The 26,157-nt window shown below is 36.2% G+C and overlaps 1 protein-coding gene and 1 pseudogene across 2 annotated transcripts; both read left to right on the forward strand.

The window, feature by feature from the left end:
* Positions 1–9,560: 9,560 nt before the first annotated feature.
* Positions 9,561–13,584, forward strand: LOC149384562 (uncharacterized; annotated as a pseudogene). The gene is made up of 9 exons (XR_016301650.1): positions 9,561–10,158; positions 10,231–10,285; positions 10,489–10,588; positions 10,679–10,871; positions 11,137–11,190; positions 11,304–11,434; positions 11,636–12,370; positions 12,942–13,103; positions 13,451–13,584. The product of XR_016301650.1 is annotated as an uncharacterized LOC149384562 (transcript).
* LOC149384563 (ketose-bisphosphate aldolase class-II family protein) lies at positions 13,361–25,953 on the forward strand. Its single transcript, XM_089628295.1, has 42 exons — positions 13,361–13,584; positions 16,428–16,503; positions 16,599–16,658; positions 16,743–16,823; positions 16,905–16,981; positions 17,069–17,123; positions 17,195–17,243; positions 17,381–17,518; positions 17,583–17,661; positions 17,732–17,810; positions 17,903–17,946; positions 18,034–18,228; positions 18,347–18,422; positions 18,533–18,613; positions 18,703–18,783; positions 18,914–18,990; positions 19,081–19,135; positions 19,262–19,310; positions 19,400–19,537; positions 19,629–19,710; positions 19,829–19,907; positions 20,610–20,656; positions 20,835–21,046; positions 21,134–21,221; positions 21,316–21,439; positions 21,541–21,655; positions 21,729–21,801; positions 21,885–22,004; positions 22,251–22,319; positions 22,398–22,568; positions 22,667–22,714; positions 23,001–23,142; positions 23,273–23,370; positions 23,550–23,694; positions 23,814–23,902; positions 23,980–24,090; positions 24,455–24,529; positions 24,632–24,697; positions 24,801–24,989; positions 25,096–25,206; positions 25,313–25,393; positions 25,465–25,953. Exons 1-42 carry the CDS (start codon positions 13,480–13,482, stop codon positions 25,642–25,644), a joined length of 4,110 nt encoding a protein of 1,369 aa, XP_089484421.1. The 5' UTR covers positions 13,361–13,479; the 3' UTR covers positions 25,645–25,953.
* The last annotated feature ends 204 nt before the right edge of the window (positions 25,954–26,157 follow it).

Raw genomic sequence — 26,157 nt, forward strand, 5'->3', positions numbered from 1 at the left:
ACGGTAACAATACATCAATGCACAATCTTTAATATAAGTGAACTATCGTATACCTGCACCTAGGCTCCTCATCAGCTTTTTTCACAGAAAGTATATAAAGGAATGCATATATGTAATTTTAAGCCAAAAAAATATAATACATATAGTTTTAGAAGGGGTTTTAAAAAAAAAAGAAAAGAAATAGATATTGATTAACATCCCCCAAAAGCTTTGACAGACTCTGAAAAATAGACGCCTAAACACTCGGCCGGCCCAACAACCTAAACCCCTCTACCCAAAAAAAAAAATAAAAAAAATCCTATGGACAAATTTTTCAGAACCAGCCAAATCCATATGGGAGAGGTTAATCAATAATTTTTTTGTATATGTAAAAAATAATAGACCTTGAAAATAAGTGAAAGTTTAATCCCTTTAGTAATCCATGAAAGTATCTAACTAGGAGATCGAAGGTGAAAATATGATAGTTCGTATTAAGATTATGCATAGACGATTGTTTATGGAAAATAAAAAGCTTGGCTGGAAAATATGTACCCGAAAAAGATCATGTTGAAGAAGCAAACAATCTTCCTCGTCTTCATCTTAGTGTGTCGATCAGAAAAACGGAGGGGGACAAATGCAAAACAGGGCAGTGACGGGTTCGATGTAAAGCGACTGGAAGGGAAATTAATTATATTAGCGGTCAGAAAAAAAAAATTAAAAAAAAAACCCGATTGTTTAGGTGGAAATAAGCATACCTTCTGGATCTGCTGTTGCTTTTAGGTGGTTGGCAGAGTCAAGTTTTCACTCCATACACCTCGTCAAACCAAGAAAATTGGTATCAGCGGTGAGAAAATAATAAAATAAGAAAAATAATAAGCACTTTAATTAAGAAATCAATTTTAAGCCATCATTATTTTTTTTTTCAAATACTGGTTCCACGTTGTCCTGGCAGCCTTAAAATGCACAGTGAAATGGGAATCAGATTCCACACAAAAAAACTGTATACCTAAGAACAACCATTTGAACGAGTAACCAAAATTTGGGGAAATTGTTTTGAAAACGAAACTGAAAAAAATCGGAATTTAAAACAAAAAACTGGATAAAAAGAGTGGCGATTAGATTTGCCTTACCAGAGTTAAAAGTTGAGCAGTCAAAACGATCTTTAAAGAGAAATCTGGAACGACTTGGGTAAGATTCAAAGACCGAGCAACAATCACCATGTCACAGATCTGAATGCAAAATGTATGTAAGAAAACTGCTTATTGTGTGTCATTACCGTATAACCTAAGCTCTGAATATTACCTTAATCTCTACCACAACAGGTATGCGTGGCGCTTCGGGCAAGTGGTTCTTCGTCCGAGGTACGCAATGCCCTAGATTTGCAATCGGCGCTTCAGCTGTTCTTCCAACGCAACAATCTCCTGCGAAACAACCAACCAACTAAAACCTGGATTCCCCCAAAAATCGACTCACAAAAGCAAATAGAAAAAAAACATCAAATCACCATGAACTACGACTATGTTTCTCCGAGGAGTCCTCTTGCTTCTACTTTAGCTGGATGTGGGATCGGCTTCGTCAGGAACTGCGACTCGGCGGTCTGAAACATCCGCGGCGCTGTCATATCAAGAAGAGTGACAGCTATATATTCTATTGTACACCTATGTAACTAGAAGTAAAGTAATCGATCAACAAGTATTTGAACTTTGTCCAAAGGTTCAAACTTTATTGTATAAAAAAGTTAAAAGATGGGAGCTTTTTTTTGGTACCTTGTTTTTCAAGCGTTGTGAGTAATGTGTTTGCAATCCTAGAAGCTTGTCTCTGCAATGGCTGACGATAAATGTGGGAGCTTCTATGCCATGTAGTCCGTCTTTTGTGTCTGCAAGCAAAGAATGAAATTGGGTGGCTGCACTCAAGTCAAGACTGAGCTGCCTACATACCCTTTCTCTCTCTTTTTCGGAGAGAGAGAGAGAGGGATCAAGCCCTTGTAGTTCATATATCGACAAGAAAAAACAAGTAAAATCTGTTAGAATTCTACTACCGAAACAATAAACAGTATACGATCTTAATCAATACCCTCAACCGCAATCTCAAAAATTAAATTCTTCGGTAGAAATTATGTTAGGCAATGTAACAACACATAAATTTCTAGCAAAAAAAAAATACATATATAGTTTTATTTTGAAAATTATAGATGCTTATGCTCCCCCCAACTTTTGACTGAGACCAAATATTTGGGGCCGGCCGGCACTTTTCAAAAAAAAAAAAAAATGGAGGCAGTCAAAAGAGCTAAGGGGAGAATAACCATACATTTTTTATATATATATAAAAAAAATAAAAATAAAAAGAAACCAGAAACAATATGAAAGTTGTTTTCCCTTTTGTAATTAATGTAGGAATTTAACTAAGGAGGTCAAAGTTGAGAATCCTAGACTACTTGTGAAGCGGCATTAGGGACAGAGAAATTAGAGTACCTTCTTCAATGGTCCTCGGTTGGCTCATCGCCACATTAGAGCTTTCTTGAACGTCGCCTCGGTCAGATAAACTCCAGCCACGGCCAGCACCATAAGTACCTGAAAAAGATCATGTTGAAGAAGCAAACAATCTTCCTCGTCTTCATCTTAGTGTGTCGATCAGAAAAACGGAGGGGGACAAATGCAAAACAGGGCAGTGACGGGTTCGATGTAAAGCGACTGGAAGGGAAATTAATTATATTAGCAGTCAGAAAAAAAAAAAAAAAAAAAAAACCCCGATTGTTTAGGTGGAAATAAGCATACCTTCTGGATCTGCTGTTGCTTTTAGGTGGTTGGCAGAGTCAAGTTTTCACTCCATACACCTCGTCAAACCAAGAAAATTGGTATCAGCGGTGAGAAAATCATAAAATAAGAAAAATAATAAGCACTTTAATTAAGAAATCAATTTTAAGCCATCATTATTTTTTTATTTTTTTTTCCAAATACTGGTTCCACGTTGTCCTGGCAGCCTTAAAATGCACAGTGAAATGGGAATCAGATTCCACACAAAAAAACTGTATACCTAAGAACAACCATTTGAACGAGTAACCAAAATTTGGGGAAATTGTTTCGAAAACGAAACTGAAAAAAATCGGAATATAAAACAAAAAACTGGATAAAAAGAGTGGCGATTAGATTTGCCTTACCAGAGTTAAAAGTTGAGCAGTCAAAACGAGCTTTAAAGAGAAATCTGGAACGACTTGGGTAAGATTCAAAGACCGAGCAACAATCACCATGTCACAGATCTGAATGCAAAATGTATGTAAGAAAACTGCTTATTGTGTGTCATTACCGTATAACCTAAGCTCTGAATATTACCTTAATCTCTACCACAACAGGTACGCGTGGCGCTTCGGGCAAGTGGGTCTTCGTACGAGGTACGCAATGCCCTAGATTTGCAATCGGCGCTTGAATAAGCGTCTCATCTTTGCGCTTTAGCTGTTCTTCCATCGCATCAATCTCCTGCAAAACAACCAACCAGTTCGTATGTTGAAAGTATGATAGTTTGTATTAGGATTATGCATAGACGATTGTTAATGAACATGGAAAGTGAAAAACAAACAGTTTAGATGAAATAAGCATACCTTCTGATTCGAGATTCCATTCATTTGACAACTAGGTCAGTTTGAGATTGAGCGAGAGAGGTTGGGTCTTGATCGTCCGCGAGAACCATTTGATCACGATCTGATCCCGAAATTCTTCTTCGCCTCAACGACGGACCAGGGGAACAGCAAGGCACTCGACGAAGGAGCGTGGGCTTCGTGCCATTGCTGAAGAGAAGAAAATAAAATTCTTGATTGTAAATTGTCATAAATTATAATCAATCAAACACAAGATTAACATTCTTGATCATTAAAACCTGCTAGTTTCAAAGAGCACGATACGCAGTTTCTGATCTGATTAAAGTCTTTGTCCAATAATTAAATGAACGAGTGAATCGAGAATATTAAACATGGATTAAGGAGTAATTATCCAAACCCACGAAACTACCAGATATTTCACATTAAAACATGTACCTCTTCCGAGAGAAAAACACCGCGGCCTCGGCAAGTCCTCGACGTTCATGGATTTTCACTCCATACACCTCATCAAAACAAGAAATTAAAAACAACTATGAGAAAGTAACAAAATAAGAAGAAACCATAAGCAATTTGATCAAGAATTCAATTTAAAGCCATCATTATTTTTTTTTCTTTTCCCAAATTCCGGTTCCATGTTGTCCTGGCAGCCATAAAATACACAGTGGAATGGGAATCAGATTCCACAAAAAAAAAACTGTATACCTAAGAACAACCATTTCAACGAGCAACCAAAATTTGGGAAAATTCTTTTGAAAACGAAACTGAAAATCTGAATTTGAAACAAACAAAAAAAACTGGATAAAAGATTGCCGATTAGGTCAGCCTCATCCGAATTAAAAGTTAAACAATTAACCCTAACCAACGATGTTTGTTGGCGCCTTAACCGAAACGATATTGAAAGAGAGAGAAAGAGAGCAGACCTTCGATTAGCCCGTCGATGCTTTTACTCGAACGATCGGTAGAGAGAGAGAAGCCTTCAAACCCTGACCAAGTTCAGGATTTTTTTTTCAATAAACAAGTTGAACATTCAAATTAACCCTAACCATTTAGAGAGAGAGAGAGAGAGATAACCTTCGATTAGTCCGTCGGCGCTTTTATCAGAACGATCGGAAGAGAGATAAGCCTTCAAACCCTAACCAAGTTCAGGATTTCTTTTTCAATAACCGAACGATCTTTAGAGAAAGAGAGAGAGAGAGAGAGAACCTTCGATTAGTCCGTCGGCGCTTTTACTCGAACGATCGGTAGAGAGAGATAAGCCTTCAAACCCTAACGCGAGGGAAATGAGTTATGTTTCGCTCTCACACACACTTATATACAGATCAAACTCTTTCCCAACGGTACAAAAATATTTGGTTTCCATTTTCCGATTTCGTTTCTGACTAGTCGCTCACGCAAATCCCTACTTTCCTTTTTCTGATTCCCCTTTCTTTGTTTGGCGCTTAGCAATTCATTTTGGCGCTTAAACTCCCCAGCAGTCTTCTTTGGGCCTCGTCTTTGGGCCCATTAGTCAAAACAAAGCAAACAGGCCACATATCACTAGTCCTATTCACACCTCTTACTTTCTTTTTATATGAAAAATTAACTTAGCATCTTTAAATAACCTCGACTATCTAAATTGTTATGTATTTAAAAAAATGTGAGGTAGCTAAATAGTCAATTTAAAGTTATGAATTTGTAAAATAGTCAAGGTTTGTTTTATTCTAGTGAAATAGTCAAAATGTACAGTAATCTTGTTTCAAAAAAAAATTCACCTCAAGATTAATTTTTTTTAAATAATAAACAATCATCAAAAAATTTAATCTTGTCGGTCAAAAAAAAATTTAAAACGTAAATTTGGCTACATTGTTAAAAAGTTGAAACTTTAGCTATTTCGTTAATCAATAAGTTTCAAGTGCCTATTTTGTACAATTTTTCCTTTTAAAAATCTCATTGATATTAGGAATTTTTTTCTATTTTTTGTTAACTTATTCATTTTTCGTAGAATCATCAAACAGTTTCTTAAATCCTCTTTCTCTAAATTAATGTGTTTTTTTTTAAATTATCAAAGAATGACATAGTTATTTTGCATGATCAACACATATTTAACCTTAGGTACTAACTTTGTAGGAGAAGAGAGTAGGTCGGAGCTGACGCCGGAAAAAGTTAACGCCTGATTGGAAGCTTTACACGCGACAAAGCATTTTTACATCAACAGCTCTATGTAGCAGATCTTTATGAACTTATTGGCGGCCACGTCGACGTGGAATTCATAATCATTCTCTTTGTAGTACCAAATTTTTCATGGCTATATCTAAAAAAAAACATTTTTAAGGAATATCTTAAAGTATTAAAACAATATAAGGAATGATCCTAGTGGAATTAGAATGTCGAGAATCGCATGCAAATATTACCAATATTCTAAAACAGGAATGAATACAGATTACAAAGATTTTGTTTGTTTTTTTATAGGAAAATAAAGAAACCAATAATATATATATATAAAAATAATAAAAAAAAACGTTGCGGGAAGCAAAGAGGACATAGAAATAAAATGAAATTATTTCCTTCAGTCATTTTATTTTATTAAAATAAAAGGTGCTAAATGTTACAGTTTTGCATGGATTTATTGCTTATAAATGTGCATTTATCGATTTGAGCTTGACTGAATGCTTGCAAAGTTGGTAATGTCCATAACCTACTTGCATTAATAGGCCTTCATTATGGAACGTTTTCTTGTCTAAATTCGTTCATAATTTTGGTTATAAAATGTAGCCTATGTCTCTCATTTTGGACATACCGAAAGGTCTTTCAAAGCTTCCTCTCTCCGATTTTTTTTTTTTTGTAATCCGATGGTAATATTCTGATCGTGGAAATCGTTCAACGGGCCTCAACGCTTTCTTTTCAATTATGTTCTTGTTCTACCGGTTAAGGTTTATACCGGTTTTATTTCTTTACATTTTTTTTTGTCTTATTTTAAATTATTTTTGCAAATTATCTCTATAGTCCCGCACGATATTTTACTAATATTACTAAACAATCTAGGAGCTTTTTTATTCTTGCTTAAACATTTTGCAAGGAAGAAAAATATTGGATTTATTTTCATTATTTTTTCGGATTTAGTATTTTAAAGAAAACTAATATTGTGGATTTGTTTTATAGACACGATTGACGACACGACAATCACAAACAATGGTTGGAATGTCACCGAGACTCCCAATGATGTAAACACCCCAAACATGACCACGACCCAAGTCTCCACCGTGGTGAGACAAGCCTCGATGACAGCTACGACCGGGAACAGACCCGCATTACTTGCTCCAAGCGGTTTTGTGGCACGCGTGCCCGCCGCTATGATACCGGTCGAGAAGCCCGATAAGTTCATGGGGTCGAACTTCAAGTGTTGACAACAAAAGATGTTGTTCTACTTGACAACAATTAATCTCGTACGGTTCTTGATCGAAGATCGATCGACTACTCGCAAGGAGGAAACCGATCCACAAATGCTAACGACGTTTAGAGCGTGGAAAGATTTCGACTACTTGTGTTGGAATTATGTTATGAATAGTCTCACAACTCGCTATATAATGTCTATAGCTCCAAACGCTCATTCAAAGAGCTTTGTGATTCATTATATAGGAAATATAAAATTGAGGATGCAGGCTCTAAGAAGTATATCGTGGTCCGCTTTCTCGAGTTTCAAATGGTGGATTCGAAGACTGTGGTTAGTCAAGTGCAAGAGCTGCAACTTATCATCCACGATATTTACTTCGGAGGGATGACCATTAGCGAGTCTTTCCAAGTTGCTTTGGTAATCGAGAAACTGTCTACATGGTGGAAGGACTTCAAGAACTATCTTAAGCGCAAGCAAAAAGATATGAGTTTTGAAGACCTTGTTGTTCGTCTCCGAATCGAATAGGACAACCATGACTTGGGCAATAAGTTCAAGACCACATCAGAGAAGGCTAACGTCATTAAACACGGGTCAGGTCGTTAAAAGTTACGTTTAAACTTAACGGGAAAAATCAGAATCTTCATTATTGAAAATATTTGTCGAAGCTTTAATCTTGATTAATTTGTCATGTTATTCGGCTTCCATCTACTATTGTCTACTAAGAAAGAAAAATGCACCTAAGCATGTGAATCCTCTGGTAATGAGGTGATCTAATTCCCATTTACCTGAATTTATGGCTCTTGCTAATTTACTATTCTTTCAACGCCCAAAAATTGTGGTGATTTCCAAGTTTACGTGAACAACGGTATAAGCAAGGTCTTTTCCTGGATTGCAACCCTTATGACAATCTATGTGCTTTATCTATGAAAAAAAGAGCGAAATTTCGAGCGCAGTTAGAACTTCTCTCATCAACACACTAACTCAAAACGCTCAACAGAGCACAGTATTTATAGCGTATTCAAACGCCCTCCACACATTTTATTAGGAGGAACAAGGAAAAAAACTTTAAACGAAATAATGACCGAGCGAAAGAAACTTAATCCTAAGGAAGAATGCTAAGCACGAATTCTCGAGATACGAGACAAGCTATACATAGAAAGCACTAACTACCTAGACTCCTTAATTGGGTCGAGCCCAATATCTAAAAATAAACGTTTGAAGTTTAAGAACTCGGAGAAAACGGACTTTGTTTTCTTTTCTACTAAGATCTATAAGAAATTAGATTCGATTTTTAGTTAGGTTAGCGTGATTACCAAAATAGTGTGTTCATAGAATGTAGATATAGATTTTTTAAAAATATTTATTCTCCTATTAAGGAAGTAAATTGTAATAAGAATACCACTTTAAAGATATTAAAGTTAGGCTTTTAGTAAATAAACCTTATTTTTCTTTTGAATCTAATTCCTGAATTATTCTTCAAAATTCATTACTTAGAGTAAAAGCAATATATATAAAGTTATAATGAAGTAAAAGTAATATATATATATATATATATATATATATATATATATATATATATGAAGTTATAATTAAATTAACTCGAGCTTAATAATAAGCTTCAACAATTATATAAAATATTTTAAAAATATTTGTGTTTCATATTAAAACACTAAATAAGTTTTTTAATTTTAACTCGTGGAACCGACTCTTTGGTTTATATTCAAACCAACGAACCAAGTTGAAACCAAAACACTCGACTTGAATCCCGAAACAACAAAACTTGATTAGCGTTATACAATTACAATAATTTCTACAAGCTTATAGTACACACATATATATATACACATACATATTTATAAGACAAAGTCACTTGGTTAAACCATTTGAATCAAGAGTTAGAGGGACTCAGACTCCGACGAAAATCTACAAACATATAAAGTCAAAAGGAAATCGGGGAGCTGTCCGACACCTCGCCGTCGCATATTTGACGAGACGCCAAATTGCTACACCAAGTTGTCACCGCTGCGTGACTCTGCCTTGACACGCTGAGGCTTCGCAACTCACGTATTCACCGTTGCTGCGCACTATCACAACTTTACAACATTCTACTGAGTCGCTGTAGTCGCTGCCATAACCGGGTAGCGCTACGCGGCCTCGTTGCCAAATCTGAGTAACGCCTCGCTGCTTTCTCGCGACTCGCCAAAACTGCCTTCGCTGCCTCCACGTATATGTGGTACAACCTCGAAGACACAAAAGCAACACACCGACAAAATGAGTTCAGTTTACGACATACCAAGGTTAGCTTAATATTTGAAACGAGAATAACCAGAATTTTTCGACTCAAAATTAGTTTCAAATCAATGTCCGTTTTTAGTGTAAAATTTTATATAAATGTGAGACATTTTTAAGAGGAAAGGCGCATAGAAGCCTATCAATCTCAATACAAGAGCATAAATGTCATTTTCTATATGGCAAAATGGACTAGATTGTCTAATTTTTTTTAAGGGGTAGGCATTTATGAGTTGAAACTTAAAACGACGTTGTTTTAAGCAGAGTTTTGGCGGTAACATCTTGAATTCAATGCTATTTTCCCCTAAATGCTTCGCGCCAGAGAATATATTCCGGTCAAAGTTTCAGAAGCTCTCTAAATCTTAAGAAAAATTATAGCGAGAGAGAGAGAGCGATCTCATTTTTTTTTTTTTTTTTTTCTAAAAATGGAAATCGACGACGACTTTTTGCTGTCATCGCCTCTAGTCGGAGCTTCTCATCCTGTTCCCCAGAGAAAGCTGAAGCGCCTGAAGAAAGCGATTAGGGTTTCGCTAGAAGACCGTATCGAATTCGAAGATCCAGCCAAGGGACGGAATTCTTCAGAGTTCGATGAGCCGTTGTTGAATAAAGATCCCGGATCGGAGGATTTCGCCGGAAGAAATTTTTCGGAATCTGGATTCAGTGGTCTCGTCGACGACAACGACGAAGAAGGTTCTCGAGCTAAGAGGGCTCTGAATTTCGGATCCTTCGCCGTAGAATTTGGCGAGATCGGTGCAAGGAGACCGAAGAGGAAATCGCAGATCTACGTAGTTCCGATCTGATTGAGGAAGATAACGGTGACGAGAAAAATCAACATCAAAAGAAAAAGAGGAAAGAGAGGGTAAATGATGATGGAGAAAACCATGAGAAGATCAAAGAGAAGCCTATGAATAAGCGGAGATTAGAGAAGGTACCGTATATATGACTTGTAGACTTCTGATTTTACAATTTAATTCAGGATCGTGCATGCTTGAATATGCAGGAGAGGCAAGAGAATCTGAAGCAACTTTTCGCCGAATCTCAGAGACTGCTACGAGGTATATATATATATATATATGTGTATATATATACATCTGAATGTTTCTTGATCTTTGTTCACCATTTTATTTTATTTTAAAGGCTTGTTGTGAATTGTGATGTGTTGCTTCTGGAAACTAGAGATCTGAATGTTACTTGATCTTTGTTCACCATTTTCATGAATTTTAATGGCTTGTTATGAATCGTGATGTCTTGCTTCTAGAAACTAGAGACGCATCGTTTAAACCCGCACCGGTTGTCAAAAAGCCAATATCTTCAGTTTTGGAAAAGATACGGAAAAGAAAGCTCGAGCTTTCAAAAAAGTGAGATTTATTGGTTTCAATTATTCACTGATCCTGTTTTTTTTTGGGGGTTTATATTGCAGCATAGCTTATGTATGTTTGTGTTGGCAGATATCAAAGTAATAGGCGATTATGTTCTGGTTACAATGACGATGAATCGTCGAGGGAGTTGGAATCTGGGAATGAGAATTGGAGCAATAATATTAGAGTTCAGGAGGCATCAAATAATGAGACAATTGCAAGTCCACTTGGGGGCGATTGTCGCACCGATAGTCCGTTCAATGGCGAAAAATCTCCGCAAATGGTGAGTTCTTTATTTTGGTAGAAGATTGATGAAATTTTAGGAACATTATTGCAGAGATTTTTAGAATTGAGGCAATCTGAATTTATTTCGGCACTGAATTTTCGAAATATTTGTATTCTTCGTAAAATCTTTTAATGTATTAATTTGGAATGTGATCACATACAAAATAAGTTGACACAGTAGTTCGATTGCAAATGAGCAAATATGCTTTTGTGTCTTGTAATTTAACACGAAATGGATTCATATTACTCTTTGTTGGGTATAGGCTACGAATGAGGAATCCAAACAAGAGTTTCGAGCTCCTATCGATGATTCTCAGGTAATTTTCCACTCTTTTTTCTGCAGACTGTCGTTGGTTTTGAGTAGTTTTTGAAACCTTGGAATCGGTGGATATTTTAGAACTAATTTACTCGCTTGTCTTGCGCATCACAGGACTTGTTTTCTGATTCCCAAACAAGTGACTCTAAAGGTGAAACACCAAGCCGTCCTTCTTTGGAAGAGCTTATTGCACCGCCACGAATTCCATTTCACTTGCAGCTTGATTCCGAACCCCCTGATGATGTGTAAGTTTGTTTGTGTGTGTGTGTATTTTTTTTTATGCTTTCCAATCCCGTTTTAGCATTGATTCTGAATATCAGACTGTTTATAACCACATAATTAGAGTCGTTAATAATGCAATCTAAATTACTCTGATTTGCTAACTCGTAAAGATTGTAATATAGGTTTTTCTTTTTCCTCTTGTGAATGTATTCTTTTTCTTGCAGTTCGTCTGATGATGATGATGATGAAGATTACAATAAGGAGAACATTGATCCTAGTCCACGTGGATCGGCTGACCTGTCGCTGTCTCCAACCGGCGAAGCTGTCAGAACTTTTGTCGACGATGAAACCGAAGAAGAAGACAACAGCGACAAAGAAAACGACGAAGACGAGGACGACGGTGATATCGAAGAGCTTAGAGATATGATAGCGACGGGATACTAAGAAAAGCCGATCGACAACGAAAAGCGTAACGAACTTCATCAGAAGTGGCTCGAGCAACAAGTTCGCGGATGGAACAGAAAACCTCCTCCAGAAACTGAAGCAGGGCTCTAAAGACAGAAAACCGACTTTAATCGAAGAAGAAGAAGAAGAAGAAGAAGAAGAAGAACGAGAACAAGGTGAAGAACTCCTTAAAGCTCCTTCCCTTTGGATTTCTCAAAAGGGAAGTCACAAGTTGATGCCGTCGCTGCTCAAGGGAATCCATTGAAGAGAAAGTTTCAGCACTGTGACATTTCAAATTCCCTTTTCCATTCTTGGCTTGCAAAATAATTACTTTCAGTTTTATTTGATTGAATACAATAACAGTTGTGGTGGCAGTACATGTATAACACCCCCTTTTAATACATTTGTCTTTGGATTTCTCAAATATTGACGTTCCATCAAAAGGCGGGAATCAGTGCATCTTTCTTGTCCGTCTTCAGCAAGTACGCAGCAGTGAGCAATGTAGTCACATCCAGGTGATTATTTCCCCGTGCTCGTTGACGACTTTCTAGCAGCCCCCTCGGGGACTCCGATATGAACCTCAATTGAGGAATCGCTCAGTTGATATTTGAATAGATATGAAAGCTAACAAGGCAAAACCTATATCTTTTAAATTGAGAATAACCTTTGGTTTGCGTTTTGTCCTCTATTTTATGCATATTTTTCATGGGAGTTATAAACTTCATTAATTCATACTGTTCCATACCGAAAGATATTTAGAAGCTATAGAAAATCATTTTCTTTTGCCTAGATTTCATAATTCTTCTATAATTACAATATGGATTGACATCACATTAGACTCCATTTCCTAATGAATTCCTTTTTTGTGTACGAAGTTTAAGTACCTTTTCTTGGGCCCAAATTGTGTGTGTGCGTGTGCAGCCCAGAAATCCTTTGATTTAGTTGTGGGCCTAGAGACGCTCTCTCTGTTTTGGGAATTAAATTCCTCATCTACAGTTACCATTGAATTTATTTTCCTGAATTTACCGGTAATGTCAAAGAAGATCGTCGTCTTGAACATGAATAACACGACTATGATCGTGACAGGCCATGAGACCTCAACGGTGACACTGACGTTTCCTTCACGGCGGCGGCGACGACGGAGGTGAATGGAAAGGTGTCGCTTGAGCGGTGGCCGGAGAAGGATGGCACGGTGACTCACAGGCGGTATTATAAAACTCTGATGGTTGACGAAGAAAGGATATTTTGGTAACTTACGACTGTGTGTGACAATCTGTTATTTAGTTTAACTAATAAAAAAAAAGCGACAATTTTAATAATCAGGAAGTTGGTATTTTGATTTTCATGTACTTAGGGTGTTTTTTTTTTTTTTTTTTTTTTTTTTTTTTTTTCAGTCTAAAATGAGATTGCGAATAAAGTTCTCTTTTTCTATTAATAAAAATACTAGTATATACTTATATTATATGCTTGTGTGAACGTGTATTGCTATCTCTTTATTTAAACAGAGCTGATTCATCGACAGCTTAGCATATTTAGTCGCGATTAAAGCGTGTGACCGATATCGGATTCAATAACTCATTCATTCATTCATTTAGCTGGGATTCTGAGAAGAAAAATTGCTTCAATGGCGTCTGATCAGAGCGCTGTCGGATTCGTTGGTCTCACAGATTCCAGCTTGGAAATGGCGGCTTCGCTTCGTCGCTCTGGTTTCGCAGTCCAAGCATTTGAGGTTAGTACTTCTTGCTCAGGATTGATCTGTTTGTTTCACAGGCGTTTTGATCATATATATATATATTATCTCCAACAAACCGAAAATCTCTTTAGTTCTTAAGACAAAAATGAGAAAAAACTTTGAACATTTCAATATTTTTTTTGTAGGCGTTAATGTTCTAGATTACAACATTCGATAGTTTCTGAATATGCTATCATTTATTTTTCAAAAGAAAAAAAAAACCACAGTTAATCGGTACTAGTTCACTGGTCTAAATCCTGTTTAAGTGATTTTTGTTATTGTTGGAAAGATGCCATAAAATAACGATGCGTTACTAAATTGTTTTTGAACTTCAAATGATAGAACTTAAAATTGAATGAAGAATTAAGGAGAGCTGTTTTGTCTTTCATAGATCAATATTTAGCAAAATGTCCAACCATATCAGAGAGTTTCAGCAACTTCGTCATTGAAACCCGGTTAATCGGTCCCCTAAAATAAAAACAACCACCCTGGTAAACAAAAACCCCTAAAATAAATTAACTTGCATCTGAAATCAAGAAATAATAAATTTTAAAAGGAGTCATTACGATTATGGGGACATTGAGGTCAATGTCAAACAAATTTATTACAGAGGTAAGATGATTTTTTCCCAGAAAAAGACAAAAGCTGAAAATGATATAGTTCTTTGTGGTAGGTGAGCCAAACCCAAATAGTAAAAAAAATCAACTTGTCATTGTCTTAATTTGTTTGAGGTTTTGAGAAACTTCCGTGTTTCATGAAATGTTTGAATACGTGAATCCTTTGATGAGGTGGGGTCCGTGGGGATGGAGACATATTCAACGTTTTTCTAATCATCCTCATTTTTTTTTCTAATATATATGTATATATATATATATATATATTACAAAAAATTAGCCAAATAAACCACTGAAAGTCTAAGAATTGCTAGATAGCCAATCTTTTGTAAATTTTTTGTAAATAACCATCTCAACTTATTTACGATACTAAAAAAAGACAAAAATACTCAAAAACATTTCTGCCTATTTTTGTTTTTTTGTTTTTTTTTTTGTTTTTTTGAGTGCCGCAAATAAGTTGAGGTGACTATTTACAGAAAATTTACAAAAGGTTGGCTATTATACAAAACGTTATTAAGTCAAATGGCTATATAACTAAAAGACCCTATATATTATCTACTGATATTTTATATATTTGAAAAAATTAGGTAGGTTGAAGAAAACTCATCAGCATGATTTATTAGATAACCATACTAAGAGCTAGTATACCAATAATAATAATAATAATAAAAAAGAAGATAAAAGACTAGATTTTCAATTTCAGCGAGTACTTACATGAGGAACCATTTTTATATTTAAGTTACCAAAAAAAAGAAGGGATGATGCTTTAATATCGTAGGTAATTGATGCATATTAAAGTCTTGACTCATTGCATCGTTCAATGAGCAGTAACCGACTAAATTATAACATTGTCCTTTGAATTTTCGAAATTACAATTGCCATTGGATTTGAAAACCCTTTAAAATATCAATAATTACAAAAATGTCACTCAAGTACGTGACTATTCAGATAAAGTCAAATACGTGACTCTTGGGCTGCTTCGGTACTTTAAAAAAAATTAAATATTATTATATATAATAAAGGAGAGGACCAAACCATATACTCAGATTACTATTTATGTTATAATATATATGTTTTCTTTTTTTAAAAAAGTGTTTTCAGAAATTTTTATATTTATTTTTTTTAAACTTAAATATTTTTTTGACATTGTCTTCGTATTTTTTTTTGGTATATAGTCAGCCCTCGTGTAAAAAATTGGTGCGATGTTTAATTCACATATTATATTCGACTAATGAGATGTGAGATGTCATTGGTGTAGACCGTATAGTCAATTATAGTGCTTGATAAAAGGAAAATTAATGTAGAATAGGCAAAAAGAGAGAATACGATGTCCAAAGTCCAAACTTTAAAGTGCATTGAGTCAGTGGTGTTCCATGAAATCTGTTAGTGACAGTGCCAATTTTGAGATTTCCAGCTCAAGCGTTTGTTTTCTTAATTGGCTGTTTCGGATAAGATCAAAGAGGTCCCACTTTGAAATTTATTATTCTTTATTATAACAAGGATATACATATATATATATTGCACTGTTATATTTGACTTTCTTAATTAATTAATTTTTTAAACAAAGTTTTTTATTTTTTTGAGAAAAAATTAGCGGTTTAAGAACATGCGCTCGCTCGCTTCGAATGTTAGGGATCCAATGCGATATATATATATATATATATATATATATATATATATATATGTACTATTTTAATGATACATCATGAAAATATATGTACTCTATCAGGGTATTATTTGCTATCTCAAACATAGTTTCAAATTTGAAAGCATATATAATATTATAACAAATTTAACACCCCACACTAGTACTTCCAAAATTTGTTATGCTCGAGCACAAAAAGTTAAATATTAAAAAATTTATGTCTCATTTTTTTGGTATAAAAAATAGCCTTCTCCCTTACCTAATACCTACTTGCCTACTCCAATTAGAGGTAAGCTAGTAAATGGAGTCTTTTTATTCTTTTAAATAATAAAGGTAGTCTTTGAACAAATATTTGTAATACATAAACAAATATGTTAATTGAAATATATATTTTTTGTTTTCTTATTTATGATCATATAGCTGGACATACAGTTAATTTTTTTTTAATGAAACCTATATATATATATATTTCTATCATTATTATATATCCTTTTTATCATGATTACAGAAAGTTAATTTTGGCTTGCCATTGCTAGCTTCATATATATAGAAACTTTCATATTTAGTTGATTGATACACAGACATGCGAGCCTTTGATAAACGAATTCTTGAAGCAAGGCGGGTCTAAATGTGCTACTCCTATAGAGGCAGGAAAAGGTAGACTAGAGCAAATATTCAAATCTTTATTTAATTGAATATTTTTTTTTATCTCTGTACAAAATTGGAACAAACTAATCTCTACTTCTTCGTAGATGCGAAGGCTTTAGTTGTGTTGGTATCTCAACCCGACCAAATCGACGAAGTAATTCACGGTAATGAATTTTCTCGGCCATGTCACATTACCATGGATCATTATCGCTGTTTATAAGGATTTCTTCGGGTTAATGATGATGCAGGATTGCCTAAGGACACTGTTTTTATCCTTCATTCGACCCTAGCGCCGTTTCAGATTCAAAGACTAGAGAAGCATTTAACAGGCAAGTTTCACAAAAAATTTCTCGAAGATCGCTGACCACTATGTACGTGACACTAACATGTTGAATTTATTTACCCCGCAGATGCGTATGACAGCGCTTATTTCGTCGACGCTTCTGTTGCCAATGGAACGTCCGAGGAGTTAAAGGGGAAGATTATAGTAAGACTACAAAGTCTCTTTAAATCGCACGTCAAATAGAGATCACAATGGTCTAGCAGACCTGATTCGTTTTTTTTTTTTTCATAGATTACGTGTTCAGGAAAATCTGAGGCAATTGCAAAGGCGAGGCCGATTCTCTCTGGTAGGTTTTACTCATTTAAATAGCTTTGAGTTCCTCACATATTCTCATTATTATTTGGTTTTTGGTTGCAGCAATGTGTGAGAAATTGTACACTTTAGAGGGTGAAGTTGGAGCTGGAAGGTTTTTTTTTTCTTTTTAACTTCTATATAATTTGAAGAACTCATCGAACAGTGACCGGAAGTACAAAAATCATATTTTATCGCTTACCAAAAAAAACTAAAAAAAAACTAAAAAAATGTACATTTTATTTGATGTAGTAAAATGAAAATGGTGAATGGACTGCTTGAGGGGATTCACTTTGTTGCTGCAATGGAGGCAATTTCTCTCGGCGCCAAAGCCGGAATTCACCCGCTGATCATCTATGACATCATCTCCAACGCTGCTGGGAATTCATGGTCTGTTGCAATATTATATTTACAAAAATAAAAAATCCATTCATGTGTGTTTTATTATGTGCAGGGTTTTCAAAAACCAAATTCCCCACTTGTTGCAGGGTGTTACCAAGCAGCATTACCTCAATACTTGTGCTAAAAATTTGGTACGAGTAACTTAATAAATTCCGATTTTAGCTATTACATGAGTGACTCATGATTTTCAATATTCTATAGGGTGCGATTCTGGATCATGCTAAATCACTAGTTTTTCCGCTCCCTCTTCTGGCGGTTTCTCATCAGCAAATAATCCATGGTAACCAAGTACTCAAGAATCAATATAGTTGTTCGTTCGAAGTAGTCCCGTGAGTCTGCTTTACTCATTTATCTATCGTGTTCTTCATCTAGGGTCCTCAATCGATGAGTGCGACGAAGACGCTTCGTTGCTTAAGGTTCGGAAATATTTTCAAAGATTTTGAATCATTGATGTTGTGAACCAAAATATTCAGTTGAAACTCATTTGTTTTTATTTTGCTCAGGTGTGTGAAAGAGTGTTTGGAGTGAATGTTTCAGAAGCGGTGAATTCTGAAATGTATGAACCGGATAAACTAGCGAACCAGATTATAGCTGGCTCAAAACCCGTGCACCGGATCGGTTTCGTGGGCCTCGGAGCTATGGGTTTTGGCATGGCCACTCACCTTTTGGCATCGAATTATTCAGTAACCGGCTTCGACGTAAGTCCTGTTCTTTAGCACCATGTAAAACATTCCATTATATAGTTTGAAACATGATTACTTGCAGTACAAGATTTTTCAAGAACATAGTCATGTATTTGTGTATATTCGAGCGCAGGTGTGGAAGCCGTCACTGACTAGATTTTCCGACGCGGGTGGCTTAATCGGAAACACTCCAGCCGAAGTCTCCATGGGTAAAAATGGAAGATATTTTAATCAGTCATAATAACATGTCTAAAACTTTCCCTGTCACAAATTTTTAAAATATTGTATAACTGTTTTGCTATGCATTTGTGTGTCACAGACGTTGACGTGCTTGTACTCATGGTCGCGAACGAGTCTCAAGCCGAGAGCGTTTTATTTGGCGATTGCGGGGCTGTTTCGGGTACTTCATATTTTTGTTCTATTTCTGAATTAATTAAACACCACTTTAACTTTAAACTCATACATGTTGTTTTGTATTGTTTATGACAGCCCTTCCAAATGGAGCAACAATAATCCTTTCATCTACTGTCTCTCCCGGATTTGTGACCCAACTAGAGCAGCGTCTACGAAGTATATATATATTTAATTTTTTTTTTTTTTTTCCTTTTTTCTTCTAAATCATTATTGAATTTTCATGTTATGCTCTTATACAAATTTCAAAAAATTACACCGAGTGATCGCAAGTTGTTCTGTGACGCAGATGAAGGCAAGAATTTAAAGCTTGTCGATGCACCGGTTTCTGGTGGTGTTAAGAGGGCCTCCATGGGAACTCTCACGGTACTAAATTTGAAAAATAAAATTGGAATTATTGTTTTTTTTATTCATTTTTTTTGGGGTGTGCATGATTGGTATTTAAAAAAAATTCAGATAATGGCATCTGGATCCGATGAAGCTCTTAGAAGTGTTGGCTTAGTATTGTCAGGTAATGTGTGTGTGTGTGTGTGTTTTTTTTTATTACTATTTCGGGTAATGTGATCGTTTGTTTGATTGTGATTTTACGTTTATATATTCATGATTGACATTTCTCATGAAAAAAAAATAATTACAGCACTAAGCGAGAAGCTTTACATAATCAAAGGAGGTTGTGGGGCTGGAAGGTACTATGAGTTGTATTGACATTTTTATCAACATGAAATCGCTATGTATGTGACATGATTTTGTAATTTTAATTTTTGGATACATATAGTGTTGTTAAGATGGTCAATCAATTGCTCGCTGGAGTTCACATAGCCGCTGGAGCCGAGGCCATGGCGTTTGGAGCTCGGCTAGGCCTCGATACAAGGACATTATTTGATGTCATCAAAAATAGTACCGGAACTTCATGGTATTTATAAAATGATTTGTTTATTTATTTATTCTCTCTTGTAAGAACAAACTGATTATCTAATTAAACATAATTTTTTTTTGGGGCGTAGGATGTTTGAGAATCGCGTTCCTCATATGTTAGACAATGATTATACACCATATTCAGCGCTTGATATTTTTGTCAAGGACATGGTGAGGCTTAAACAAGATTTGTAAAGCGTTCAGTTATTTATTTATTACTGTTGTTATTGAAAAAGGATTGCGATAGAAAGATTGGTTGATATATTGACATGACGAAATGATTTTGTAGGGAATTGTCACTCGTGAGTGCTCTTCCAGAGGAATACCGCTTCTTGTTTCAACACTTGCACATCAACTATTTCTGTTTGGTACACTTATTCTAACATTTTCTTCTTATTATTATTATTATTATTACAAACGCACATATAGACACACACATGTGACATTAGAAATGAGGTGAGAAGATATATAATTCGACTAAGAAATGCGTCTCATAGATCACATCCCATCAATAAAAAATAAAAAAAAATTCTTTTAATTATTACTATTTATTTGGTTTGAGGACGGGTGTGATTGTAATTTGTGCATCAAATCCGGGTAAATACATAAGTTAAAGCTACGACAAACTCTATATACATTTCATACGTCTATATGTACTACATTTGGAAGTCGATTAGGAAGTCATAAAGCCACAAGTGAGTAAGCTAAAGTACAAGTAATCGGCAGCGTTGATGACGTGTCTTTATGCGATCTGATTATCTGGGCACAACTAAACTTTCTTCTTCTTCTTCTTCTTGTGATAATGGAGAACCAAGAGAGAGGTTTTTGTCACCTTTTATTTACTTATTTATTTAATTTAAAAGTGTTTGCCACGTTTTGGAAATGGTCCGAGTTTCTGACCAAATTTTATCGACTCAAAATGGACGAAAACACATTCATTTTTCATCACTTTTCGTAAAATAGTAATAGGCATTTTGTGAAGATATAATAAACTCATGACAAGCCAATCCATTTTTGTCAAATCACAACTCAATGAATGGGTGTTACTAAACTCACTCCATTGCTCTCAGGCTCTGCTGGAGGTTGGGGTCGCCAAGATGATGCTAGTGTGGTTAAGGTATGGATATTTCACCTATTTTCTCATTATTAAAACATTAATACAAGAAAGAAATACAATGAACCATCATATTTCAACTACAATGCCTGAAATTTCAAGTATTTGCACCTTATTGAAGGTCTGCGAGTTTTCTCATATTTGTTAGGATTCTAGTAATGTTTATTTTATTTGAATGTAGGTGTACGAGTCGATAACGGGTGTGAAGGTGGAGGGGAAACTTGCTTTGCTCAAGAAAGACACGGTTTTGCAATCCCTTCCGTCTGAGTGGCCCGAAGATCCCATTTGCAGAATCCAAGAACTCAACGAAAGCAATTCCAAGACTTTGGTCGTCCTCGACGATGACCCGACCGGAACACAAACCGTTCATGACATCCAGGTCTTAACTGAATGGTGGGTCCGCTAACTGTCCCACTGCCGTGAATTAAAAAAAAATATATGCATGGCTTATCTGTTCATGACATCTGATTCGTTTTGCAGGAGTGTTGAATCTCTAGTTGGGCAGTTCAAACAAAGTCCAAAATGTTTCTTTATTTTAACCAACTCAAGGGCATTGAGTTCCGACAAGGTATGATATCCTTGCTCGCTCGAAATTGAATAACTGTTAAAAAAGGGTAATGCTGACAAATGAAAATAATTATAATAATAACAATAATGTACAGGCCAGTGAATTGATCAAAGAGATATGCGTAAACCTACGCACTGCTTCAGAATCAGCCGGTAATGCTGATTACACCGTCGTTCTGAGAGGCGATTCGACACTACGTGGTCATTTCCCCGAGGCAAGTGGGTTTTAAATTTTTATGGATTTTTTTTTTATTGATTTTGGGAGTTTTTATTAGACTATTTTCCTTAACATTATAACACTTGCGTGTTCTTTTAGGAAGCTGATGCTGTTAGTTCAGTACTAGGAGAAATGGATGCTTGGATCATCTGCCCATTTTTCCTTCAAGGAGGTCGTTACACCATCGGAGACGTGCACTACGTAGCGGATTCCGATAAGTAATGATATATTTGTTTTTTTTCATTCGATTGGCTTTGTGACGAAGCTTTGATCATGAGATATTTAATGCAGGCTTGTCCCTGCGGGTGAAACGGAGTTTGCAAAAGATGCATCTTTCGGGTTCAAATCATCGAATCTCCGCGAGGTTTGACTTCATATTCTGCACCAAATCAGTCTAAAATATATTTTAAATGCTATTGAGAAAGGCGACTTAATTTTCAATTTTAGTGGGTGGAGGAAAAAACCGGAGGCCGAGTTCCAGCGAGCAGTGTCACTTCTATTTCTATCGAGCTTCTGAGGAAAGGCGGGCCCACAGCTGTTTGTGAGGTCCTATGCAGATTGGAGAAGGTAAGGATTCTTGTCGCTCCAGAGATTATAACACGTATATTTACTCTTATAGACACTCGTACAAACAAAATGCACTTCGAATTCGTTAATAAAGGTGAAATGTTCAATAGCAATGCTGTGGAAAGCTCAATATTTTCCATCAACTATCTGGCTGACACCTCTCAGCTTCTAAGTGTGGCTATCAGTTTCAACAATTTGCTTGGTGCGCTATATCGTCGCAGTGGTTCTAATAATAAAGTGTAACAGGGATCGACGTGCATAGTTAACGCAGCCAGTGAAAGAGATATGGCTGTCTTTGCAGCGGGAATGATTGAGGCAAAGACTCGTCCATTCTTTTGCATTATCATTCTTTTGTGTTGCAATTGTTTTTCTTAGCATTTCTTTTTCTTCCAGGCTGAAATGAAGGGAAAACGGTATTTGTGTCGCACCGCTGCTAGTTTTGTGTCAACGCGTGTTGGGATTGTCTCGAGAGCTCCGATTTTGCCTAAGGATTTGGGAATAAACAAAGAAAAGAACGGGGGTCTCATAGTTGTGGGGTCATATGTTCCGAAAACAACAAAACAGGTTCGATCAGCTATCTGTCTATTTGCTACACATACACGCACTTTTTTTTTTCACACCATATATGGTCATAATTGCTATACGGTTCGTGTTAAACACAGGTCGAAGAGCTTAGATCACAATGTGCTCAGATTTTGAGGACCATTGAGGTATGTCTTCACTTTCAAGTGTCAAGTATTCTGTTTTTATTTAAATTTCAGTCTCACTGTATCAGATATCATTGCCCTCTTTACTGAAAACAAAGCCCTCTTAATCCCCATTTTACGAGTCTACTGTCAGAAATCCTGGGGGTGTGGTGTCACCAACATTTTAGGGAAATTCATATATGTCAATGGTCGAGCTTAGCCTGAGTTTTTGCATCAAACTTGATTTTATATTTGTGAAATATTGTTTATAAGCACGACTAGTCTGAAAATGCTTTGATATTGCGAATAGGTCTCAGTTGCTAAACTTGCAATGGGATCAGCGGAAGAGAGAGCAGATGAGATAAGTAGAGCAGCCGAAATGGCAGATATATCCCTTCGGTCGCGTAAAGACACTTTGGTAATGACCAGCCGAGAGCTTATCACCGGAAAAAGTAAGTCTCTTAGTGCAAAAGTGATGCAATTTATGCAAAAAGAATTACATCATCTTCTGATAATTTACCCGCCACTCTCTCGAAAACACTTTATAACAACGTTTGGTTTTATGTTCGAAATTGTTTGCAGCTCCTTCTGAGAGTTTGAACATCAACTTCAAAGTGAGCTCCGCACTGGTGGAAATAGTGAGGAAGATAACCGTAAAACCCCGTTACATTCTTGCAAAGGTAATTTCATATCTTTTTTCTTGCTGATCTAAGATTCAAAGTTTCCATCTATTTTCCTCTCCATACGAAATGTCATTTACCTTTTCTCTCCTCAACCATTGAGCTGTAGATACTAGGTAAATACATGGTTAGTGATTGTTTTAGGTAAATAAATACTAGTGATGATTTCCTTCTTCCAGGGGGGAATCACTTCATCGGACACGGCTACGAAGGGTCTTGAAGTAAAATGCGCAAAAATAGTGGGACAAGCAATGGCGGGTGTTCCGTTGTGGCAGCTCGGCCCCGAAAGCAGACATCCTGGGGTTCCCTACATTGTTTTTCCCGGTACATTCCATTTCCGAAACCCAAATTGAGAATATGAAAAAGCTAGATAATCAAGGAAACATACTGTTGGGTATTGTGGAACTGAGAGAATAACACAGTGAAGGTGTGTGGTTTTATAGGCAATGTCGGTGAAGTCAAAGCACTAGCAGAGCTAGTGAAGGCTTGGGCTCGTCCAGCCAGACTTTCATCGGCAAAAGAGCTCCTCGTGGTAAGCTTACGAGGCTTCAAAGAAACACCGCTTTTTTTGGATACTGAATTGTTATTTTCCGTGTGTTGTATATAAAGAATGCCGAGAAAGGTGGATATGCTATCGGCGCGTTCAACGTTTACAACTTGGAAGGAGTTGAGGCCGTCGTTGCTGCGGCCGAGGAGCAACAAAGTCCTGCCATTTTACAGGTTTGAGCTCCTGTGTCCAACGATACACTGATTTTTTTTTTCTTCGTAAAAATTGATAATTAAGTATGAAACGACTATTTCTGTTTGGTGGTTATTTTCATTTAACCTTTTCATCAATGAGACAAGTTATCATGGCACTCTAGACTTATCTGATGAGATTGTGATACATCCCAATACTTTATATGATTGTAATTTATCCAATTTGGATGGATTATTTATTGTATTAAATAGCTTACCTATACTTCCAATGGTTCTACTTGTGATATAGATTTACATGATGTGATGAATGTGTGTATCACAACCATTTTTTGGCCTCTATTTTTATGTAGTTACTGATACTTTATTTATTTCTCTCTTTTTTTAGATCCATCCTGGTGCACTAAAACATGGTGGACTTCCTTTGGTTGCCTGTTGCATCGCTGCTGCTGAAGAAGCAAGCGTAAGTGGGATTTCGAGTACCGAATTCAGACACTAATGTAATGACAAATATATAAGCTTCATAAGAGGCACAAATGTCATAATGCATATGCTTGTGTCACAGGTTCCTATCACTGTCCATTTTGATCATGGAACTTCTAAACAAGATTTAGTTCAAGCTCTCGAGTTGGTAAGTTAGAAATACCATCTCGCTTGGGTCTTGCGTACTTTAACCAATTAATTTATTGAAAATTTAAATTTGAATCTAATATCCGTGAATCTGATTGTGTCAGGGAATCGACTCAGTAATGGTAGACGGTTCACACCTTTCCTTTGAGGAGAATGTATCGTACACGAAGTTCATATCATCGCTGGCTCACTCAAAAGGAATGCTTGTGGAAGCTGAACTGGGTAGACTCTCGGGGACAGAGGACGACTTGACTGTCGAAGACTATGAAGCCAAACTGACAGACGTTAACCGGGTTAGTTTTTTATTTTTTATTTTTTTTTTAATGGGGGGTCGAAAGTTCTTGAATCAGCATTGTAATTCTCAAATGAATGGCATACAAAAATCTACTTGAATCTCAGGCTGAACAGTTCATCGACGAGACATGCATAGATTCGTTGGCCGTTTGTATCGGAAATGTCCATGGAAAGTATCCTCCAAGTGGCCCGAAGCTGAGACTTGATTTGCTCAAGGTCAACCACATCCATTTTTAAACCAAGAAAGCTTTCCCTAAGAATTACTCGATCCTATATTTTTTTTTAAGGTTTTATTGACTTTAAAATTTACTCCCATGTAAAGGATCTACATGGTCTGTGCTCGAAGAAAGGAGTTTTCGTGGTTCTTCACGGAGCATCTGGGCTGTCCGAAGAACTCATCAAGGTGACTCACTAGATATTCCCCATCTGAGATAACTAATAGATATATCACCATGTTTTTTCTTTTATTTACAGGAATGCATAGAGCTTGGTGTGAGGAAGTTCAACGTGAACACAGAGGTACGCAAGGCTTATATGGATTCCCTAGCGACGCCAAAGAAGGATCTCGTCCTTGTCATGGCATCTGCAAAAGAGGCAATGAAAGCCGTGGTCTCCGAGAAGATGAACTTATTCGGCTCCGCTGGAAAAGCCTGATCTCAGAACGCAATAATCATTTTCTTTTTCTGCTTCTATGGTTCTTTGATTTGCGTTTCAGACAGTTGACGCGAATGCGTTAAGTGATCAAGAGGCATTTGTTTTCTTCAAGCCTGCTTTAGAAACACAAATTTCGTGATTCAAATCAATGGTCTAGTTGTGACCATTTTGGTGTTTCAAATCAATGGTCTAGTTGTGACCATTTTGGTGTTTCAAATCAATGGTCTAGTTGTGACCATTTTGGTGTTTCAAATCAATGGTCTAGTTGTGACCATTTTGGTGTTTCAAATGCAGTTTATCTTACGACTATTTTCTGTTCCGAAACCAACAAAAAGAGTCCATTTTTAGTTTCGAATGCAATCAATTTTGTCCATTTTAACTATCAATTGAACCAAATAACATTCACTGTTGCACAACAAATAAACCAACACCAACACTAACAAATAACATTCAAAATACTTGTCATTGCAATACTTGAGCATATAAAAGGAAGGTAAAATACAAACATGATCT

Source organism: Urtica dioica, chromosome 10 (genome assembly GCF_054948205.1).
Source record: "Urtica dioica subsp. dioica isolate 48M chromosome 10, U.dioica_male_clone48M_v1_H2, whole genome shotgun sequence".
NCBI classification, from domain to species: Eukaryota; Viridiplantae; Streptophyta; class Magnoliopsida; order Rosales; family Urticaceae; genus Urtica; species Urtica dioica.